The sequence below is a fragment of the Andrographis paniculata genome, unplaced genomic scaffold, assembly GCF_009805555.1.
Source record: "Andrographis paniculata isolate CXL003 unplaced genomic scaffold, ASM980555v1 Contig74END, whole genome shotgun sequence".
In the NCBI taxonomy this organism is placed as follows: Eukaryota; Viridiplantae; Streptophyta; class Magnoliopsida; order Lamiales; family Acanthaceae; genus Andrographis; species Andrographis paniculata.
Window position 1 is genome coordinate 3,354,504 of NW_026137611.1, and position 23,691 is coordinate 3,378,194.

General features: G+C 35.8%; 2 protein-coding genes across 2 annotated transcripts; one reads left to right on the forward strand and one right to left on the reverse strand.

Moving 5' to 3' along the window:
- Nucleotides 1-1,730: 1,730 nt before the first annotated feature.
- On the reverse strand, nucleotides 1,731-10,678 carry LOC127266121 (anaphase-promoting complex subunit 6). The gene is made up of 16 exons (XM_051296256.1): nucleotides 9,784-10,678; nucleotides 8,927-9,061; nucleotides 8,733-8,806; nucleotides 7,883-7,922; nucleotides 7,652-7,697; nucleotides 7,369-7,448; nucleotides 7,087-7,265; nucleotides 6,877-7,002; nucleotides 6,518-6,592; nucleotides 4,544-4,669; nucleotides 3,488-3,557; nucleotides 3,231-3,313; nucleotides 2,842-2,955; nucleotides 2,273-2,372; nucleotides 2,165-2,200; nucleotides 1,731-2,066 (listed from the first exon to the last, which is right to left on the reverse strand). The coding sequence occupies exons 1-16, from the start codon at nucleotides 10,027-10,029 to the stop codon at nucleotides 1,944-1,946; spliced, it is 1,653 nt and encodes a 550-aa protein (XP_051152213.1). The 5' UTR covers nucleotides 10,030-10,678; the 3' UTR covers nucleotides 1,731-1,943.
- Nucleotides 10,679-14,094: 3,416 nt separating this feature from the next.
- LOC127265893 (uncharacterized) lies at nucleotides 14,095-15,402 on the forward strand. The gene is made up of 5 exons (XM_051295912.1): nucleotides 14,095-14,161; nucleotides 14,205-14,287; nucleotides 14,430-14,703; nucleotides 14,797-14,941; nucleotides 15,054-15,402. The coding sequence occupies exons 1-5, from the start codon at nucleotides 14,095-14,097 to the stop codon at nucleotides 15,400-15,402; spliced, it is 918 nt and encodes a 305-aa protein (XP_051151869.1).
- The last annotated feature ends 8,289 nt before the right edge of the window (nucleotides 15,403-23,691 follow it).

Consider the following 23,691-nt stretch of genomic DNA (forward strand, 5'->3'; position numbering starts at 1 on the left):
TTGGTAGGGAGATCTAATTAGCATTTTGTTGCTCCAATTATTGATTTTCTTGTACTACTTAATAAAGAACAAGATTCGGCATGACTCTCTCACCAACTCTTGGATGGAGAATCATTGGAGCGCTTTTGATTAGTACTAATCGATGACAAGCACATGACTTCAATAACTACAATATGTATGCGTTGTGTATATTTTTTTTATATACTAAAAGTTAGCGTTTACAAATATTGTTTGAATATATTTTTTGTACTGAGGTTAATGATAATATATCACGTGTGAACTATTATTATGCGATATTAGTTTATATGATGTTTTCGTATTAAATTAATATAAATTTATACTAACATAAATTGTGCGTTGTTGATTTATAATTTAAGTATTGTCATCTTTGATTTAATACGATTGATGTTGAATAATACAATAACATCACCGCTATGGATGGTATGAAGTAGTTGTAGATTGTAAAAATATTACTCCCTCCATCCCATAACAAAGTATGAATTTTTCCATTTTAGTCTGTTCCATAAAAAAGTATTCATTTTTTTAGTAACTGTACTATCTACCCTTACAACTTACGATATATTACACAAATGTCATTACCTTTATATCACACATATTAATAAGGTTATTTTAGTCATTTCTACTTTATTCCTACTATTTCCCAATATAATACTAATATTTCTAAAACTACGTACAAAAAGCAAATGGATATTTAGTTCCGGGACGGAGGGAGTATTATAGAATGATGACGAAGAAATGACAAATACTGAGGTTTTAATTTCGATTTGATATTTGAATTAAAAATTTTTTTTATTTTTTTATTTTTTTATGTTAAGGTAACTTTACATTTAATGTGTGATTATATTATTTAATTAAAATTGAAGTGATTATTTTTTTCTTTATAGTATACATATGATGTGATAATAAATAATTTTAATATACTAATTATGAGATCAGAATAATAATGAGTTCTTAGGAAATAATATCATATATATACTTATTGATCACTTTTATTGAATTCTCTTAAATGATTCTTTTAGAATTTGGTTTTATTTTTAGTTTGAATAGTAGGTTGGATGTGAAATTTTGTAAAAGATATGTATATTTTCTAATTGATTTATTTTTTAACATTATATTTTAATTATTATTTTTTTAATCTTGTATATTATGTTTAAAGTTTGAATATTTTGGTTTGAATATTTAGAGAATTCATAAAAAAAAACTATAATAAATTTTAATATATAGAAATTTTATTTATATATTAGTACATTCATTTGTATTGTGTATCTATGTTTTTAAGTTATTTATTATTTTTTTATTAATTATTTTTTTTATTGTTATTGAATATGTTTTTTTTTCAAATTTATTTATTTTTGTACATAATATTCTAATATATCTTTTAATTTTTATAGATTATGTTCAAGTTTTTTGAATTTTTTTTTCAAAATATATTCAAAAAGTATGTAAAATTTTTAATATATGTTTATTATAATAGTTTCATTTTTATTATATATCCATTTTCTAATTATCTATTATTATTTTTTACAAAAAATTTGTGTATGTTATTTATAAAAATGGTTTGATTCTAATAATATATTATATATATAAACTAAAAATATTATTTATAAAAATTATTTTAAATCAATATATAATTTAATATAAAAATAATTAGGATTACACGCTGCTAAGTAGATATAAACAAGCAAACAAAGAGAACATACATAGCACAACATAACATGAATTAATGTATGTCATAGTAAGATTGCTGCTTTGTAGACAAAAAAACATACTCAACATTAAAATCAAATTATTTTTTCCGAATCGAATCGAATACTGGCAACCCTACATACATACATGCATCAAATCAGTTAGTTACATACAAAATGATTCTTGTTCATTGGAGCTAGCTAGCTGTCTATTCATATTCCTATTCCTATTCCTATTTAAATGAATAATCGACTTCCAACCATTGTCGTCGGGTCTATTACACCCGTGCGGCACTCATCCTCCAAAGCCAGCGCCACCATCTCTGTACAGAACTCGTCACTTGGATTCAACCACAACGCCTGTTGTTATGTAATTAATCAACTACTGTCCTTGTCCACTCCAAATTTTGAAGTTCAAATTATTTGGTATCGGAATTAAGCAGAATATAAAATCATACCTTGTGATAGTATGTGATTGCTGATATAAAATTATTCTGGAAAAGAAGGCCTAAATTAGATTTTTAATCGATATCTTGAGAAGCTGGAAATTATGAAATATCAGTCACCTGCAGATGGTATGTATAAGCAAGCCCAGCATATGTACTCAAACTTCTTGTTGATAATTCAAGTGCTTTCTCATAGTAAACAATTGCCTCGTCGTATCTCCTGTAAAATGGGTGTAATTATTCTGTCAATCACAACATACCGAGAATCCAAAATATAAACAAAAGGCATTTTTGTAATCACACCCATGATAAAGAAAGAAAGGGCATCATCATACTACAAGTATTGCAAAAATGTTTGAAGCCAAAATGTAGCTCTAAGAATAGAGAGCATTTATTTATGTCACATCTACAATATTCATCTTCTTATCCGCACTTATGAGCCACGAATAGAGTCCAAGAAGGTAGAAACATCAGGAGAATTTACAAGTATAGATAAGAACCGTTTACAAGAATCAACGGAGCTATTTAACTACAAACAGGTTCACTAATTGAACGGCCAGAAAAGATATAGCACACTATTTAGGAGATTAAAAATTAAGCATGCTAAAGATAATATATAAAAACAGCTGATATTGTCAAACACCATCTGTATAGTTATTATACTTTGAAGCATAAAAGAAAAGGTGTACTTCAATTTTCTCAGCGCATGTGCAAGATTGACTAGAGTCGGCTCCCACATCTCACTTAAAGAAGAAGGAACATGAGCTAATGTCTTCTCAAACCACCAAACAGCCTTCTTATACCTGAAAGATTTTGACAAGAAAATCATACTAATCACGACAGTTTAAAGGCAAGGTTTTGCAATAGGATTTCAGATGGAAGTCTATACGAAACTTGAGATATTTAGCCATGTTCACCTAGCTCAAGCATCCTTCTCAAAAGTTATAAATTACAATGGTGGTATGGTTGTAATTGCTCATACCCGAAAAACAAAAATCCATATATAAACATTCCTTCAAACTTGATGGCACATTGAAAAAGCAAATGGTGGTAGTTTTATTTAGGTGGGGCAACTTACTCCTTCATATGATAAGCCACGACCCCAAGTTCGTTATATACAAGCGGATCTAAAGGACAAACAACCTGGGCCTGCATAAAAAACTGAAAGCAACTACCCTTTAGAAACATAATCAGGTAGAAGAACAGATGCTTCAACCCATCAAGGAAAATAGCAATTTATTTTGTTGCACACACAGTTAATGCCTAGTGGACAACTAAAGTCCAGAGAAGAGACATGAACAGGGAAAATTCTAAACTGAAGATATTTAAAATTACCTGCTCTGCAAGTTTAAAGCTATGCGTTCTCATGTATTCCATTCCTATGTACAGTGTTGGTAAGTGGCACCTGGAATAAAAGAAAATCAGTGTTCTGACCGTCAAAACAGTCCATATTTAGTAAGTAATGAAAAGATCTCCAACAACATGTGACCTTAACATTTCAGTAAAACTAAAAAATCACATCTATTGTAATCAGACACTATTTCTAAACTCTTCACATAATACAAAAAGAAAATATTCCACTGCTAATAGTACAAGGGTAAAATTATCATACATAAAATGCTCGTCATATTTAAAATAGCTTGAAGAAAGTTGTCCCAAGAATAGGATGGTTAAAAGTTAGGAATTCTAATCTAATCAACACCCTAGTTTCTGTGTTAAGTTATTGGTAGGAGAAGGAAATTTCTTGATCATCAATGCTACAATCTCTTGGATCATACAAGCATAGATACAAAGTTTCAAGTACACTAGGTTGACGCCTTATTAGTTCCGAGAATCAAAATAAAGAAACATCACACCAATGCATTCAATTCCTTCAATAAAAATGATAAAATAAAAGCAAAGTTCTGAAATATAAAATTGGCAGTAAAAGTAAGAAAAAATTTTCCATCTCCTAAGAAATGAGGCAATGAGAATGTTTAGGTCAATCATCCCTTACTCCTTATGTTTCTAACACAGATGATTATATAGTTTTCCCCCTTGGCTGAAGATGTATAAAAAGATGACATTATCATGACATCTCAGCATTTTACAAGGTGTACAAGAAGCAAACTAAAACAGAGGATTATGATCATTTAAGTAAGTCATCCAGACAATTTGTGGAAGAAACTTGCAAAACAATAATGCATATAAGTTGATAAAAGCATTCCTGTTTGATGCATCAGCATATCTAACCCTGCCCAAGGTGTCCAAATGCAGCAAATCCAAACCAAACCAACAATAAAATTTTAGAAAGCATAATATGAAGACGCTCATATCATCAAAGGCATAACTTGAGGATAATAAGACTTGACAAAGCATGTCCAATGGACAGTGAACAGCAAGGGATATTACCCTGGAAATAAACGAACCGCAGTGCGGTAAGCAGACATTGCTTGATCACCTTCTTCTAGAGCTGCATATGCATTGCCATAGCCAATCCAACCAGGTGCGAATGTCCCATCCAAACTGGTTGACTTGCTGGCATACAATAACAATTACATCAAACTAAATCTGTAACAAGAAGAAATTGAGGTCCTAAAAGAGTCGTGTGGCTGTGTTACTGTTTTCAAACACCCATTTTCACTATGCATCTACATTAACCTATCACACACCCATCCCCCCCAAACACACACCAAAAAAAAATAAATAATACACCTATTTTAATTTAATATGTTACATAAAAAATAATAGAATTAAATTCTATATACAACATCACATTAAATATCTATTTATATTATACTCCCTCCGTCCACCAATTTTAGTTGCACTTCCTTTGTAATTTTCCTTTGTAATTACAAAGAAAGTGTAACTAGAATTGGCTTCCTACCATAGTTGTCAATCACGGATAGCGGTACGTAGCGGTTAACATCTAAAATACTATAGCGGAATAGCAGATAGCAATATGACCACTATTTAAATATTTAAAAAATATATATATAAATTATTATATATACAAATTTACGACAAAAATATATAAGAAAAATTTATAAATTAATCTCATAATTATCATTCAAAATAATTAGATCACTATTTGTGTGATATATATATATATCAAAGCTAATTAGATCCAAAATCTAATAAAGAATTTTCTTCCTCATTTTCGTCATCCTAGTTGTTTAATTACTCTTGCCTATATAATATTCCTTCTCTTCTTAATTCTTATCCATTTATTCTATTATATGTTCATCACCTTACATAATATCATTTCTCTTTTTAGAGCTAGAAGGAGGCCCGTTAACTTAAGTAGCATCAACAACAACTCCCATAGTCAAATTATCATTGTCAAAAGACTAACTTATCCTCCGCAATTATCAACTTTTTTAGTTAACCACTCATTTGAATCATCAATATCGTTCACAATAAGACCAATCACATTATTGATACCATAACGTTCTAACAAATTTTGGTCATACTTGATACAAGCCAAATTTTGCAACTTTTGGCTTTCTGATTTGTTTATTTTCTTAGAATGAATCTAAAAATTTAGTTAAAATTTAAAATAAATGTCATTATAATAAAAAAAAAATTATAAATTAAAATTATATTTCAATTATTTACGTGTTAAAAAATAACCCAATAAGCTATAATAGCGGTGTAACATACCGTAGCGGAGTGCTGCTACGCCGCTATTGCGTAAACGCGGAATTGCGGAGCGGCTGTAACGAGAAAGTATCTTTCCGCTACGCTACGCCGCTATTGCACGCTATTGACAACTATGCTTCCTACAAAGGAGGTGTAACTAAAATTGGTACAAAAAAAGTATAACTAAAATTGGCGGACAAACGGAATTTACAAAGGAAGTGTAACTAAAATTGGCAGACGGAGTAAGTATTAAACAATAATTTCAATTCAAAATTTTTACTATTTCTAACACACCAAAACAAAATCAAAATGTTTCCATTACTCAAGGAATCAAGGTATCAATCCTTGAAGTCACCCCAATTGAGTTAAAGAATATCTAGAAAGACATCACAAGAATGAACACAAAATATTCAGGGTCCTTGCAGCTATACTAATATGGCCAAGAAGCCTAAGAAAGAAGGCAATACAAGTTAAAAGTGGCCACCTCTTTACATTATACATACAAATTTCATTTGCCCAAAACCAATGCAGCTGGCTAGGTGTAGGTTGGAGGTCCTTTCTATAAAAGCCATGTCATGTATACTAATATATGAAGGTACAACTGGGCTTCCCTCCAAGCATACAATGTAGCAATTAGCAAAATCCCAGCAATTTCCATCGAGTGTGAAGTTCAATGATTACTTCTATACATTTTGGCCGAATATTATGACGATGAAAAATAAAAACCATTTCAACGGTTGATACCTGAAATATCGACGAGATTGAACATATTTTTTGATGCAGAAATAGTAACAGCCCACAGCAAACCATGAAAGAGCTCTGAATACATACAACACAGGAAATCACCAAAGCATAATTTTGGAAGTTTTAGTTAGAAATATCAAATCTATAAATTAGCCATTCATCCCAATATAGAACATGGAATTCTTAAGGAAAGGATATCTAGTTGAAATAATAAGGGATAATGGGTTACTTAAATGAACAAGTATACATTATATATATAACAGTAAAAACGTGGCGAAAAATAATGATAAAATAAATATTCCTATTCATGTCAATAACTAGGATAAATTGATTGAGCAAATGTGTACATGCATTCTCACCTTTGAGGGTAGTCCTTAACTAAATTGGATGCCATTAAATAGAGCTCATTGGAATGCCCAAGCTCCATGGCAGAGGCTAGATGCACCAAGGTAGTCTTTAGATGAAATGGATCCTTCTCAAGCAAGCTGGATTAAAGATGAAATAAAAAGCTTCATCAGAAATGGTAACAATGCAACACTGAATTTCCTTCAAGATAGTTACAAACTTACATTGAAGTCAATTCAAAACATTTCTGGTATTCACCACACTGATGGTAGTACTCTGCTTTGCAAGCTAAGAGATCAGTGTTGTTCAAAAGTGAACATAATGATTTGCCAGATGTCTCTGTATCAGACATTTCTTGCTCTAGTTCCTTAAACTTGAGCTCAACAACATTCTCTTTATCATACTGGAATGCAATGATATAAACAATTATTACAATATTACAAATTCAAATTAAACAACTAGTGCAATGAACATAAAATTACATCACTGCTTAAATCTGCATTCACCTTCTTTATTAAGCATGAATAAAATGAAGAAAGCCATACATCATCTTGGCCAAATTGCAATGTAGCTAATAAATTGGTCTCTGGAATACAAAAATAGCTGAATTAGGTTTTCAGTACACAATTTACATACTAGAACCTCAGAATTGTTGCTTCATGCTATCATGATAATGAAGCGATTAAGTGAGATGTAGAAAAATCCAATTTTATTCACATGCATGACTATCAAAATCAAATTAGGCTTCTTCAAATTAAGAATTGCAGATGTGCAGAATAAGGTCCACACCTTCTTCACAAGTGAGCATGTGACCTTCTATAAGGCATTCCAAGGCCTGCAAAAGCAAGGAATATGCTGTGGAAAATGATCATTCAAGACAACATAAACTTTTACAAAAGTGCAGCTTGCATTACATATGCTATCTTATATCGAGAATCAAATCAACTCTTAATTAACCCAATGTCAAACTGCCAACAGCATTAGCATGAAATTTCTCAAGACTGATAGTAACTATCTTACCTCATAACACAGAGGATCAGCTTTGATAGCAGCTTTATACCTAAGTATGGAAAAAACAAAAGACTTAGGGAAAAAATTAAAAAAAAAAAATCCCAATAACACAAAATTGAGCAAAAATAAAAGAATATTGTAGTCAATATTAAGCAAAAGAAGACAGGAAGCTAAGACAAGGATGATGAAAATACATAAGATCACTAAGTTAAAAGGGGATGGAGAGCCTCTAACTTACTATTGTAGTGTAGATATGAGTGACTGCTTTGAGGAAAAAACACAGAGGATCTTGTCTACATTATCACACCAACATCACAAACCTATCATGCCTATGATATATAATGCAACATAGGGTGCATTTCAAACAACTCCAATTTCTCACCATCCAAATGGGGGAATAATACATATTGGCATATGCTCTAGCATTTATTTAACAGAGTGACTGAAAACCCCTCCTTATGTAGCAAGACCTGCTTCCAGTAGAAAAATGTAAGTTCTTTCACTCTCTTCTTGGGATTGCAAGGTTGTTGATAGTCATTGCCCTATTTGGTTAGGGTACTTTCCAAGAGTCACATTTTATTTTAATTTATATGAGATGAACATTGATTATATTGATGATCAATTTCCATTTTCTAAATAATGAGCCAAATTGTAAATGCAACACCATTGCTCCTGACTATTTTCAAACTTTGGCATTAAATTGTTCATTTAAATTCATATGTAAATTGTTCCTGTTTCAAAATAGATGTGTTTATGCAGTCACTAGCAATGCTATTGTCATAATGAAAGGAGAACATATTTAAATAAGTATGAAGGATGGGCAGGGACGAAGTCTATGCTAAAGTATCATGTTACACACCATAGCCGAGCTTGAGCACGATTTTCCAATGCCTCATATGCTTTGCCTCTCAAAAAGCATATTGCTGAAATGATCTGAAACAAAAATCTTATCATCACTTTTAAATTTAAATAGCATCTGATAAGACTTTTTTTTTTTTTTTTTTTTCCGTTCATTCTCCACACTTTCCACAGGATGGATGAAAGGAAACTTACGTTGATTTCACGATCTTCACCATCTTTATCCAGGTACATGCTGCTGTAATCCTTTGTGTCAATTATGTTTCCATGTTCATCCACTTTAGCATCACCAAGCATTAATAGGCATTGATCCCACTCCTTTAATTCTTCCTGGTGATATCATATGTTTTCCATTTCAACAAGTAAATTAGAGAGCTATAATTTCGGACACCACTCACACTAGAAAAGTTACTACACAGAAATTCAAGAAGCTGGAAACAGATAAACACAAGGGAAGGGAAAAAAAGAAAAGGATTTATCAGTTAATTTGTAAAGAATTCAGAAAATCAAATTCAGAATATGGGAAAGTCAGAACCCAAGTCCATTTTACACTATTGAATTCATGGAATCAGGGTAAATTCGATTTCAGCTTTCCGGAAATCTAAAGTTTCCTATTTTGAATATTCAAGCTATGTTATATATACCATAGGGCAAAATTTAAATTAATTGTTGATCTTAGGCGAATTCCATCCATCCAAATAGACAACATTTTAACCCAAATACAGTTGTTAGATCAAAACCAGAACTACTCAAATCGAATTGCTACTGATTTTAAAGTGAGTTAGTTTCCTGGAAATTTCCGACCAAGACTTGTCCAAACTATGTATATCAATATATATCACAAAATCAGAATGTCAAATGATCAGGCATTCATTACATAGCCTGTCACAAAAACAAAAACAGAAAACACTCAGAGGTGTTGAAGAATTGCTGCGAATTCCAACTGAAAACCATATAAACATCCCAATAGGATTCCAAAGAGACATCAAAAGCGCTAAAGAAGCATAATGTTTAAATAGCACATGCACAAAATTAGAAAGAAGACTACTTACGAGGCATTTCGCCGCAAGGTAGCGGAAGCGTAGGTCGCGGAAGATAATCTGTGAAGCCTTCAGTAGATGGAAGGCTCGGCGATAATGCCGACCAAGATATAGCGCCTGCGCTTGCATATATATGTCGGCGGGGTCCGACGTCACCGCGGCCACCTTGTCGGCAAAGAAAATTGCAGACGAATACAGATGCTTGCTGACGCAGTCACGCACCACTCCACGGAGCTTATCGATTTGCTGCTCCTCCATTCTTTCTGCCTACTACTGCTACTACTACGGCAGAATTGGAAACAGGGGATTTCGAACCGAGGGGAATTTTTTGGAAATATAAATATATATATGAATCTCACCGGGTAGTTCACAGCGGCGGAGCAGGAGGGAGGAGCGTGAAGAAGAAGAAAAAGGAAAGGAAAGAATGGGAGAAGAAGGAAGGAAAGATCGGGTGGAAGAAGAAGAGGAAGAAACTGGTGGTGCGGCGGTGGCGACGGCGGCGGCGGCGGCGGCTCACGGGGGTTGTGGACGTGGATGGGGATGAGAATAGGGCAAAAATTTGAAAGTATGAATTGGGTACCAAATACCAATCGGTCTTTGTTTCCTGATTACTGGTGAGTGAAGAATGAGCGGGTGGGTTATTCGACTCTGCGTTGACCTTTGTTGTGTTTGAATTTATGTGAGAATTAGAGCACAAGCAACGTCTCTCGGGTCTATCCCCGTTAACAATTCTTGCAAATCATTTAATCCTCGCATCTCCAAACCTCCCATACCCCCCCACGTAAGCCCTACTATGACGGCGAGCACGGAAAGCCTCGGATCGATGTCGAATTCCGGTGAGTGACGACTATAGACAGCGTCGGATCAATGTCGAAATCCGATGAGTAGTCGTTTGGTGTTTCTTTCTGTTTTCTTCTCAATTTATTCTCCCCTAATCTTTCTTTGTATTTCCTCAAATTACATAGAACAACAATTCAGTTAAGATTGGGAATTTCTCCTTCGACTTCGTATGTTTTTAGTTTTATTTGTGTGGATAATTTTCACTTTGTGTAGCGGGTATTCTCTTTGTACTCGAAAGTTTTTCTCTATTACTTTATTTCAAAAAATTTATGACTCGTCACAACATATTCTTATTTTTTTTCAGTCTAATTTGACGTTGCAAAATATAATGAAGATACGAAATGTAGTTTCTGCGAGTTGGAGAAATTATTGTTGAAATCGTTCACCTTGATGATGCTCTCAAATTCTTTTCGTATATCGTAGGAGCATAACCATACACGGACGAAATGAGATATAGATGTGCGTGTGGAATGGAAGCTACCTTAAATAGATCAAGGAGTGCAAAGAACCCCTGCAGATGGTATTACCGGTGCCACCCTTGTGATAATTGGCTAGGTTAGGAAGATGATGACAATGAAATCCCAGATCGTGAGTTCGATAAAAATAGGGACATATCTTTTCATTCCGGATAGTCTAGTGCCACATCAAGGCATGGCGGTCGAAGCAATGATCGTTTCTATCAACGTGGAGCTGAGAAAAGTCAGGCAACATCGCACACCAGGCTTGAATACCTTATAATCTCCAACATTGTAATTTCTATAATAATCATTCGTGTGTTTTTATTTTGAGTGTCGTATCTACTTCAATGTTACTAGTTTTGTGGTAATTAAATCATCCAAGGTATGTTATGGTTATTTGCTCTGTAAGAATGATATTTTCTCCTAGTAAGTGATGACAATGTAGGATCGAAACTTGTTATGAACCTATTGTAAATTGAATGCTTAATGTTGCTAGCACTGTTGTTATTGTTCTTGTTGTTGTGATGTTAACTGTTACTTTGTGGAGAGTCGCATGTTCGAAGGAAAAAGGTTGGTGAGATGGGAAGATGCTCTTATAGTGCAATTTATGTTTTTAAATTCATGCCCCCAGGTTAGTAAGTTGTTTGTTAGCAATGTTGTTTTTGTTGACGGCGGTGCATCTACGTCGTGTAATGCTTAATTATGTCATTTTCTTCTAAAAGGTGATAGAGTTATCAGTAGTGTTCTTCCTATTGGATTTAAACTCATGGCGTAGTTACCTCATTTCATAGAAATTCTTTTACTATTGCCATTGACTTAGAAGTGGTATTTGTGGCACATACTCAAAGTGCAGGAATACATGGGGTGTTGCTCGAAGCTGATGACATTGTGATCGACTTTAATGTGCCAATCAATGAAGTTTATATTTTTTATTGGAAACCAGCTATTCCTAGCCTTTTATGTTTCGGCACAGAGACTTCCCCAATGTGTGTGTTCATAATTTTTCCATCTATGAATTTATCTAAGATTGATATTTGTTTTTACTTGAAGGGATTTATTGAATAATCTTTTTCTCGTACTAGTGCACCTCCTGGATAATGTCTACTAATAAGGTATCTACAAACTGTTGCATAGCTACATTATTAATAATACATGGTTTATTGGGTTTCAAACAAGTTTGTTTAGATTATTTTTATTTTGTAGTAAGAGAAGCCCCTGGTTGGTCTTTCACTTGTTTTTTTTCATGTATTGGTGGAAGTTCACAGGGTAGTACTATGGGGATCTTTATTTATAATTGTTATCGTGTCAATCTGGATTGATACATTCTTTGAGGTTAAATCATGATTATAGTTGTCATTTTACCTGGGAGTGATGGACGAAGTTCACGGTTCATTGTGGTTGTTAATTTTCAGAGAAAAACCATGGTGAAGAACAGCTGCCATCCATTATTCCTCACGTTCTTTGACTGTAGGTCGGCATTGGATTGGACTGTAGCTCCATACACTTTTTAATTCATGGGGACAAGATTTATGTGCAGTGATGGCGTGCAAATCCGACTAGTGCCGAAGCTCGTGACTGCCCACTTGTCGGGTAAAATTCATATATTCACTACAGTGTAAGTTATTGTACAAAATTAATAGTGTTGTTGTTGTTCAGATGGGACAATACAATGTAGTAATTGCCCATATAGTAACCAAGTACCTTGTATCTTACTGCTGCATAATTTGTCATTGCTGCATAAATAATTTGTTTAGAGTATTTAGTAGCTTCATCGTTGTTTAATTCTTAGTCTCTTGTGTGGTTTTAATGCACTCAATTTGAATGCTATTTATGCTTTTCAAATACAAAAAAAGAGCAAAACATTTACTTTTCTAACATTTTTAATTTTATTTTATGTATTTGTTTATTATTAGGTGTAGTTACTGTTTTTTTTTTTTTTTTAGCTTAGTGCTAAATAGCTATTTTAAAGATTTTTACACTTCCACATGTAGGAAATGATGTTGGTTTATGAATATTGTTTACTTTGCTTGATATTGTAATTGAGTATATTATATTTTTTAGAATTTCCAATTCATATAAAAAGGTGAAGGTTGTTGAGTACACATGGCTGAGATATTTTGAGAACTTAGTAGTGTGTCTTTACTTATCTTTGTTTTCTTTGTAGCACTTCAAATCATTATTCTCTATTTATTGTGCAGTCTTTGACCTATGACAATCTATTTTACGATGTTAAATATTTATCTTCACTCATCCAAAATTTGCTTTCTCGGCAATGCTAGGGTCATTTCTGTGATGCATTGCTTAATATCTCTAATCAAATGCACCATCCATGCAGTGCAATCTATATGGCAAAAAGATCCTTTCTTAGTTTGAAAATAGGAGATCCCGTCACCCGTAGATGCGTACAAAGCTAGGATGAGCACTGAGAACGCCCACCCTGATGTGCATTTTCATTCCTCTTGTTGTACACATCAAGAGTTTCCATTATTCATTTTTTACAGAAAAAAATAAAATAAAACAAAACAAGACCTCATGTTGAAATGTAGAGAAAATTTTGTACAAAAAGTTAACCATTACGGGCTATACAATGTGGATGCAACCGCCATGATAATGTATTGCAAAAATATTACAACAGCTTTTGTGTATTCCAAAACTTTTGTATGTTGTGACTTTTGCCTGTACATAGTGATTTACTACCATGTTTCCAACTACGGTTCTGTCCCGTAGTGTAGGGTTGTTCATATACATGGCTACAATGAACATTACTGTACCATATCATATAGTGGTGTTGTTCAGATGAGACAATACAAATGTAGTAATCTCCCATCAACTAACCAATTTATGCAAAGTTTTGTTGCTAGCACCTACACTGCATGTACATTTATATAGAACATTGTGTGGTTTCCACATATAACAATCCCTACAAAGTTGCAATTACGGAGGTTAAGTTCGAATCCCTTTGCATTTTCTTTTAGTTTGGCGTGATGTCGTGGTATGGATAACGAAGGTGAAGAATATGGATACGATGACGAAGGATCTTCGTCGTGGACCGTGGACCACAAAACTACAGAGGCGAGACAACGGAGACGAAGGTGGTTTCGGCTGCTCAAACGATAACAACTTGAAGCACTGTAGGTGGCGTTACCCGTGTTTACGAATATGATCGAGGCTACTGCCCCATCACGAAGGAGCTATATTTACTAAGATCGAGAAATGAGGTATGAAGAGTTGTGGGCAGACTATTTATCCGAGACGCCTCATTTTCCTGCACAATTTTTCCGCCGTCGCTTTTGCATGCGCCGTAAGCTGTTCATTATAATTTTACATGATTTGTGCAACAAAAATCGCTATTTCACGTAGAGGCCGGATTGCACGAACCGCATGGGTCAATCACCTATACAAAAAGTGATGGCCGTTGTACGAGTATACGGCTATGCTTGTTGTTTTGATAGCGTGGACAAGGTTATAAAGATGGGGGGCACGTCAGTCAAAAGGGCCACCATAGAATTCTGTGAAACGATTGTGAATGTGTACAAGTCGCAGTATCTACGGGACCCGACGCCTAACGACATAGCCTGTCTTTTGGCCAAAAATAAAGTGCGTGGGTTTCCGAGGATGATAGGCTCGCTTGATTGTATGCATTGCCGTTGGGATACATGCCCGATTGCATGGCGTGGGTAATATAATGGATGGTATGGCTACCCTACATTAATTTTGGAAACTGCAGTGTTTCAAGATCTTTGGATATGGCATGCATTTTTTGGTATGCCCGGCTCCAACAACGATGTCACTATTTTGGACCATTCGTTGTTGTTCGACAAATACATTAATGGGACAACACCACCAGTTGAGTACGAGGTGAACGGTACAGTGTATGATATTCCCTATTATCTTACAGACATAATTTATCCAAAACATGCTATCTTCATGCAATCGGTTAGAAATCCAGTTACGGCCAAGGAATGAGCATTTACAACCCTGCAGGAGGCATGTCGGAAGGACATCGAACGGGCGTTCGGTGTTCTCCAACAAAAATGGTGAGTTATGCATGTTATGGCACGCTCGAACAACTGAAAGATCTTCTTCTAGTTATGACATGTATAATTTTCACAACATGGTTTTCGAAGACGAACGTGGGAAAAACCTACCGGAATGGGTGCTAGCTCACGACAAGGAGCAAAGTGTCCCGTACAATTCTCAATCTCTAGATGAAGTCCGCATGCTCTATCGAATAAGAATGGGCCAACTCCGGAATACAGGAGTGAATGCGCGACTACAAGAAGATCTTATCAACTACTACTGGTGGCTTTCGGGAGGTGAAACAATCGTCTAAAATTTCATATGCCAGTCTTCATGCTTCGGTAATACTGCGGCTATTATCGATTGTTAAATAATCTAGAAAGGTGATGAGTGGGTAACTACTGTCATTCTCATTTGAAGACGGGCAGTATATAGTTTTCAGTTGCCTTTGTTGTTTATGTCTTCTCCATGTAGAACTGTGACTTTTCTTAAGTATAATATGCTAGTAGTTTCAAGTCTATGACTAATTTTCTTATTCTAATTGGAAATGAAGTTCGAGCACGTAAAAAAAAAAAAAAAAAAAATCTACAACTACCTAACTAATTTGTACAACTACCTCACAATGTAATTTATTGTTGGGTTGTTCTTATTCAATTCAAAGCTGCTACTATTATAATTTTTTGGATCAAAAACTTTATCCGAAAATTTATAATAGAAATATTAGATTAATTTGATAAAACATGCACACGTTTATTTTTCTAATTTTTTAAATTGATACGAAAAGAATTTTTTTATTAACATAAATAAGAAATCGGAGTATAATTATTGTTTTAATCATATTATATATTTATTTGTATTAAATTTTAAAAGTATTGTTATTAATAAATTTAGTTTGAGTTATTTATTTTGGGAAAAATATATAATTATGTGTAACATATGTACACTATATATATTTTTATCATGGAATTGAAAATTTTTATTCGAGTTCGAATCATAAAATTTTTATTACAAATATCAATATTTCGAATCGAAATGCAAATCGAATAAAATTGCCGAGGTCCTTCGCAACCCTTCCCTTCACTGTATTTGAAGTTTTTCATGCTCTCATAAGCATATTTAAAGTGAAAAAAGTGAATAACATTCAAGTTGTTTTAAAGTGAAAACCGAAGCACACAAATACACAACGATAATGTCTGATGAATGTGAACATCAACAAACCAGGACAACAAAAAAACACAGATACGACGCAATCACCGAGCACTTTGGAAACACCCATTATACGGTAATGATGTCCAACATTAAAAAAAAATGACCCAGTAAGAACTACTAAATCGAAGACTACAAACTTAAGGGTTTTTTTATGAAACATTGACAAAACAACCAAATTCATTGCATGCCCCTCAATAGAAATCAAATTGTTCAAATCCACTAGAAGCTACTTTCCTCAAGCGTGTCATTCTGGCTGTATTTTTTACCTCTACTTAGCGAGACGCTTGACTCACTTACGTTTTGGGTTCGGCCATTTTGCTTCTTGATGGCGGAAATGGCCGTCTTTACACCTGCACAACCATGAATGGGTGACAGAAGAAAAACATAAGCATTGACTTATAATGGGAGTAGTAACTGCATGATCGATACGGACTATTATGCGAGTCAGTATATGGATCCAATTGTTCCCTTCTGATGGCGTACTCCTTTTGCGAGACCTCCATTACGAGATTTGCAAGGTCCAACTAGTCAAACTTACGTAGCACAATAATCATTTCCTCGCCGACTTTTGCCATCTCTCTTGTCAGTAGATTAATTTCTCTGGCCATCCGTGCCGAATGCTGTGATATTTTTAAGAGAAATAGTGAAAATTCTTGTTTGAGAACATATTATCAACCTTTTATTGGCTCAATAAATATAGTGGATGGAAAAAATAACATACATGTTCGTTTGATCTTTCATCTATCATCTTTTCCCGCTTTAATTCAATCTCCTCCATCTTAGACCATCTGTCCACTTGTGACGAATCAAGAGCCATGAGATTGGCAATGATGCTCCATGTTACTAAGGTTTGTGATTCTTCATATTGCCTGATCCTACGCTGACGTTGGTTATTAACTTTGTTGGCATCATTTGCCTTATTAACTCTGTGTGGCAGGCCTTTTATCGGAGCCCTTAACGTCCACATGCACTTCCTGTTGAGAGGGGTCTATTGGGGTTATGGGTGACTTCTCGCACGCCTCCCTCTGGATGGTGTGTTGCTCACACCCTCTTTCATTCTCATTTGAATATGGCACCTTACCGGGGTGCCTCGTCTTACCCATTACAAACTCCATCCACTTTGGTTGATCCTTTAGAATACGCCAACACGTATGATGCTTAAAACTGGTCTGATTCTTTTTAACAAAAATTTGTTCGCAGTAGCGTTCCTGATCAGTGAAATGGTGTAAATGTTATAGAAGTGCCATGTAATGAATGTGTAAATGTATGAGGATAAATTCAAATGAACTTACAAAATCTGCCGAACTCCACCCACTCCGGTATTGTCCCTCAGCATGAACTCGCAGTCTATTTACTGCATTGTGATTTGATCTTTGTTATCCGATTTTCGCATGCTCCTGGGGTTCTTTTATTTTCATCCCTCGGTACCCCATGAATCTCTTCCATCATCTGTGCAAAATCATCACATACACGATCCCAAAGTTTTTGTCTCTTTTGGCCTACACCTACTCGGGCATCGGTTGATACGTTGCACCACGCCTTAGCCAGTTGTACATCCTCATCACCATTCCGGTTCTTACTTGAACACTAATTATTTCTCTTTCCCCTGCTTGCGGGAATGCTATTTCCAAGAGTTACAGTTGAGGAAAGCCGACGGTTTGTAGTCAATTGAGTGGTGTGGGCATGCGATGATTTGGTATCATGTTGAGCATGCTGCAACGAGCTACCTAGAGGCCCAAAAGTCCACATGATTTGGTAGAATCGTGGGTCATTGTGTTGCATAAAGTACTGCATCGGATGATGAGGCTAGCTGAAGCTCATATTAAATTGGCTCGGTAAGGATGCTGTTGTGCGGCCATATTTGGGATAGTTTGGGTGCGATGTGAAGGATCTTGGGGTTCAGACTGAACTCTGCTTCTGCGCTCAGGCACTCTACGAAGCATTGAAATTCATCATCATCAACCCTATATTCGTCTCCCTGGTCTGCCATTTTGCTCACACGCTACATTAAAATACAATAATTATGTTATAAATAGCATATTGTAGATACTTTTTTTTTAAAAAAAAAAAACACGTTAGTAAAAACCAAAGGAACTTACTAGACACCAATTCGCTGGACAAAACTAGCGCCCAAAGGGGCAACAGATATATATATATATATAAATTATACATAGTTGTGGATGTTTGTGCATCGAATCGCTTGAACCAAAATACCAACGACAAAATAGAAAGACTGGTTGTAAAGATATAGTCATATAATTAACTGACTAATAAAACACATCTGATATTATAAAATAGTCGTCCTTAGATTTCTATTTCATTAACCTTCTATTGTAAACTAATTTATGACGAAAGGGTTAATTGTTTTAAGGTCACATTTCTCTGTCACTCTCCTTCTGTGTCTCGAGACTAAATCATATATATATATATATATACATGATTACTATAACACCGCAAGAGAACGTGGACTTGGCATTTGTGAGATCACTCAAGCCATTATTTATTTTTTGGAAACATTGTCACCGCATTTCAAGCACAGTAGTAATAGGTTTCTAGACGAATGATTAATGACAACACTAATTGTAATGTTGTAGTAATAAAGTATTGTTGCAGGTAAGAGTGTTGCCCCCCAAGAATTGAGAATGTTTTCAAAAACTTTGTGAATGGTACCATGATATGAAGTAAACTAATACAATTGTGAACATCTCCCGACAATACTACAAGGTCGAAATTATTTGCTCATTCATCATGTGCAGGTAAGAGTGTTGCATCTAAAACATGTTGAATGCTGTTTATGGAATTCAAAAGTGATTTTCACACTGTGAAAAGGAGAAGTCTTGTAGAAGACAATTCCCTTACCTGTTCGCTTCAAAAATCAAATATTACGGAATTAAGTTTACACGGCTACGCCCAAACAATCAAGAAATTGTTGCATAAACACATCAATGTGCCCTATCTTCATCAATACCGGTTTATTCGAAGTGCCTTACCACAATAATGGATAATTAAAGTCTATTTGTGAAAATTCAATTTATCACATAGACAACACATGAAAAATCAACACATCGGAGCACTTCCCTGCACGCTCACATAGATTAAAACAATCAAATCCACAACGAATCTCCCTCTACACCTGGTACCCCTGCCGAAAGAGCTACCCACAATTTTATCAAGTTTTTAGTTCTTATCAACAACGTTAATTTACCCAAAGAAGCACAAAAACTATGACTGGCTAGTAATTTTAGCTTGACACCTAAAACAGATCAATAAAAAAACACACATTCCATTTGAAGAACCCTAGCAAGAAATCGCATATATAAATTATTTCATATAATACAAAATTAAACTTCACACACTTCATAATTGCAATTTATTCCTAGATGCGTACCCGTGATCAGCTCCTTCAACGAAATATGTGCCTTGGTTGGGGATGTACTACCCGCGGACAATTTCCTATCAGACATTACACTCCTCGACAAGGTGGTCTTCTTCATGGGAAATGACGAAAGGAGAAGAAATTAGGGAGATGACAAACGGAGAAGAGACGAAGAAGAAAATGAATTGGGAGAAGAGTGATAAAGGAGTACGAACAGGAATGAGGGGAAAAAAATGAGTTTGGAGAAGAGGAAAAGAGAAGATGAATAGGGAAACAGGAAGAGAGAGAAGTGACAGACCTTCTCGATGTGAGTTCGTCTTCACCGAGCGGCGTCTATTTCAGATCGAGATTGGAGTGTGGAAGCGACGGCCGTTGCTTACATCTAATTTCGACAATTTGACATAATGACATCGAAAGGCCCTTGAAGGGCTTCTAAATCAAAGGCATTGCTTATGCTCTAAAGCTAGCGGATTCAATAAGGATGATTTGATGTTTCACTGATGTACAGAGGCTTAACTATAAAAGTTGTGCTTCTTTTCAAGAGTTTTGGAAGATTTGAGTTTCCATTTAAATTGAATTTAAATTATAAAATGAGTTTGAATTTTTTTTTTATATTTATAAATTTGGTTTGAATTTTGGATTTTGATGCATAAAAAAATAATAATATAAATATATATTAAATTAAATTCATAAAATTAGTAATAATGTGATTTGAATATTAAATTGTAATGATTATAAATAAATATATATTTTAAATTTATTTATTAATATTATATAAAATTTTACGAGTATTTTTTACAAAATGATATGTATAATATATTTTATTAAATATCATTATTAAAATAAATCAAATAATTAGTTTACTGTTATGTGCACGTTCTATGCTTTAAATTTTAAAGAATAAATAAATAAAATAAGAAAACGCCAGCAGATGGTATGCATCAAAATAAATAAATAAATTTTATTTTCTATATTATTGTTGAGTAAGAAAAAACCAATGTTTAGGGTTTCTTGAGAATGGGCTTATAAATTGGATTAATGTATAGTCCAATAGGTCTGATAATGGTAGTAGGGTTTTAAATGAAGTCGTGCGAAGAAGGATGAGATGACCGATACGGAGGTCGGACAAAATGAAGTCGGGCAAAGAAGGATGAGACGGCCGATAAGAAGGTCAAACAAGATAAGGTCGGGCGAAAAAAGATGAGATGATAGATACGGAGGTCGGTCAAAATGAAGGTCGGGCAAAGAAAGACGAGATGGCAGACACGGAGGTCGGACAAGAGGAAAGTGGGCCTCTAGGGGCCCATTTATAAGAAAGGTTTGTTAATTGGTCGCTTAATTAAGCGACCTGTTAATCGCCTGATCGATTGGCCGGTCACTTGGTCAAATAGTAGTTCAGTCGCTTGATTGGACGACCAATGAATTGTCTGGACGAATGGTTGTTCAGCCAACTGAAGGGATTAGATGGTGGTCGCTTGATTGGGCGACCAATGAATCGTTTGGACGAATGGTTGTTCAGCCGATTGAAGGGACTGGATGGTAGTCGCTTGAATGGTTGTTCAACTTTTTGAAGGGACTGAATGGTGGTCGCTCGAGTGGGCAACTGATTAGTTGTTTGGTCTAGCGACTGATTAGTTGTTTGGTCTAGTGACCAGTTAATATCTGGATTGGTCGGTTGGTCAATCGTTGGGTTATTCGGTAGGTTCAGTCGGTGGATGGTCCAAACGATTTCTCAGTCGGATGGTGATTTATGATTTGTCTGAAAAGGCGACTAGGAGGAGATGTGGGCCCGTGGTAGGCCCATCAATTGATTAAGGGATTCTCAAGGGAGTCAGTTGGCCTGCGGTTCGTCTAAAGAGCCAGGGGTTATTATGGGCTGCTTGAGTAGTCGGATGGGCCAGCCGCCCATTCAAGGAGGTAACGTGTTCAGAGGCGGTCGGTCGAGCCAGTTAAGTCCTGTAATTGGCAGGAGCAGTTGGCGAGACGGTTAAGACACATGTCAATGGAGGAGGAATTGGTGGGCGGTTGATAGCGGTTGCTATAACCGACCAGACGACGGTTCAAAACGTTTCTTTAGAGAATATTTAAAAGAAGACGTAGCAGCAGGTGTGCTGGTCGGACGAAAAATAGTTCCAAGACGGTTGAGAGAAGTTACAACCGGCGAGCGGATATGAAGGCATGACCTGGTTGTGACGGTTGACATAGGTTTTATATAGGTCAGTTCATGACCTAAAGAAACCATCTTCAATCGACATCAAATTCAGTGAATTGCTTTTGGGGATCACCATTTACTTTTACAGTCTGTAGTAGTTATTTTTCTTATTTTATTTATGTATCGTACGGTGTCTAGGGATTCTTAATCTCAGGTATTTATTTTATCAAATTCGAAGATAATTTCTATTTTCGGATTTTACTTTTTATTGTTGAAAGTCGGCATCAACAATTTGGCGACCACAGTGGGAGAAAGACAAGATTGCTGATCCTACGTCAAGAGAGAATTTTATACGACCGAGGTCCGACCGAATCATCAGAAGGATCCATATGGCAGGCTCACAGGCCCAAGTATCTTCAACACCGGTGGGAGAAACAATTTCACCACCTGCTATGCCGAATGCAGGGGAAGCACCACAAGTACCTACCGATTGGGTGTCTTATGTTCAACAATTGAACAATCAGCAAATTTTGTCATGCAGAATATGGTGCGTGAGCAACAAAACCTCGTGCAAAACATGCTGGATCAGGCTTTGTCAAGGGTTACTCTTCAACCCACCCAATCACCCTCAGGGATGTCGCCATCCAGGTTACAAGCAAATTTTGCCGGACCTTCATATGTCGACAGCACTCTTCCAAGTGCCGCTACTAGGGTCGATAGAGGGAAAACTCCCCTAACATACACAAATAATGTTCCACTGGGTGTTAGAATCGAACCAGCCTTCTCTAGGGAAGAGAGGTTGGGGGAACAGGCTCATAATCGCATTCCTGTTTTCGACCCTATTCCACCTATAGTGGATTCCGCAGGCATCGCTCAAGTTCTACAACTATATTTTAGAATGAATCCTCAAACGGTGAACAGGCCGACATATCAGAGGCCATTTTCAGAAAAAATCATCAATGAGCATCCTCTTCCTAAAAAAGATAGGCCATCAGATTTTCATTCTTTCTCGGGGGAAGATAAAGCCTCAACCATTGAACATGTGGGGCATTTCACGGCTCAGTTGGGGGAAGTGGGCAATAATTCATTTCAAAAATTACAATTGTTTGGATTATCTCTCACAAGAACAGCCTTTTTTTGGTTTGCCAATCTTTCGCCGGGGCAGTTGCAAACTTGGGAGGGCTTAGAAGCGGCCTTTCATGCAAGGTTCTTTAATCCTCTTCCGACAGTCTCACTCACAGACCTTCTGGAGATCAGGCAAATGCCGGAGGAGACCGCCTACCAATTCATAGAGCGGATACAACTAATGAAGGGACGTTGCCCGACAATCATTGAGGAGAGCGAGATGACCAATTTGGTGGTCAGGAATATACATACGCGACTTCGAGAGGCTTTGATAGCCCACGATGTTCAAGATCTGGCCAGTTTAGCATCCAAGGCGAGGAGGTTGGAATCCCTTTTTGGAGAACAAGATCACAACTTCCGTCAAATGGCCAGTGTCGATGCAGAGATGTATGCACCAGACGACGAACAAGAGGAAGGTGCTGAGAAGTGGGACAGAAAGGATGGCTCTTTCGAAGTGAAGTTAAAGGACAAAATGGTAGTGCAAGATCGACCAACGTGCAGGCCACCACCAGTTCGCGATAAGTGGAGGTCGGATCTGAGGCTGACGTAGCCTCGGACGATGGAGGTCGGATCTGAGGCTGACGTGGCCTCGGATGATGGAGGTCGGCTGAGAGATAGCCGATGGAGACCCGGGGTTAAGAGAAGGGTTTTACATAAACCCCATGATGTGACATGAAACAATATAATGATAGGACTGTACTGCAAACTCCTAAACGTCACGAGAAGTGACGCTTAGGAGT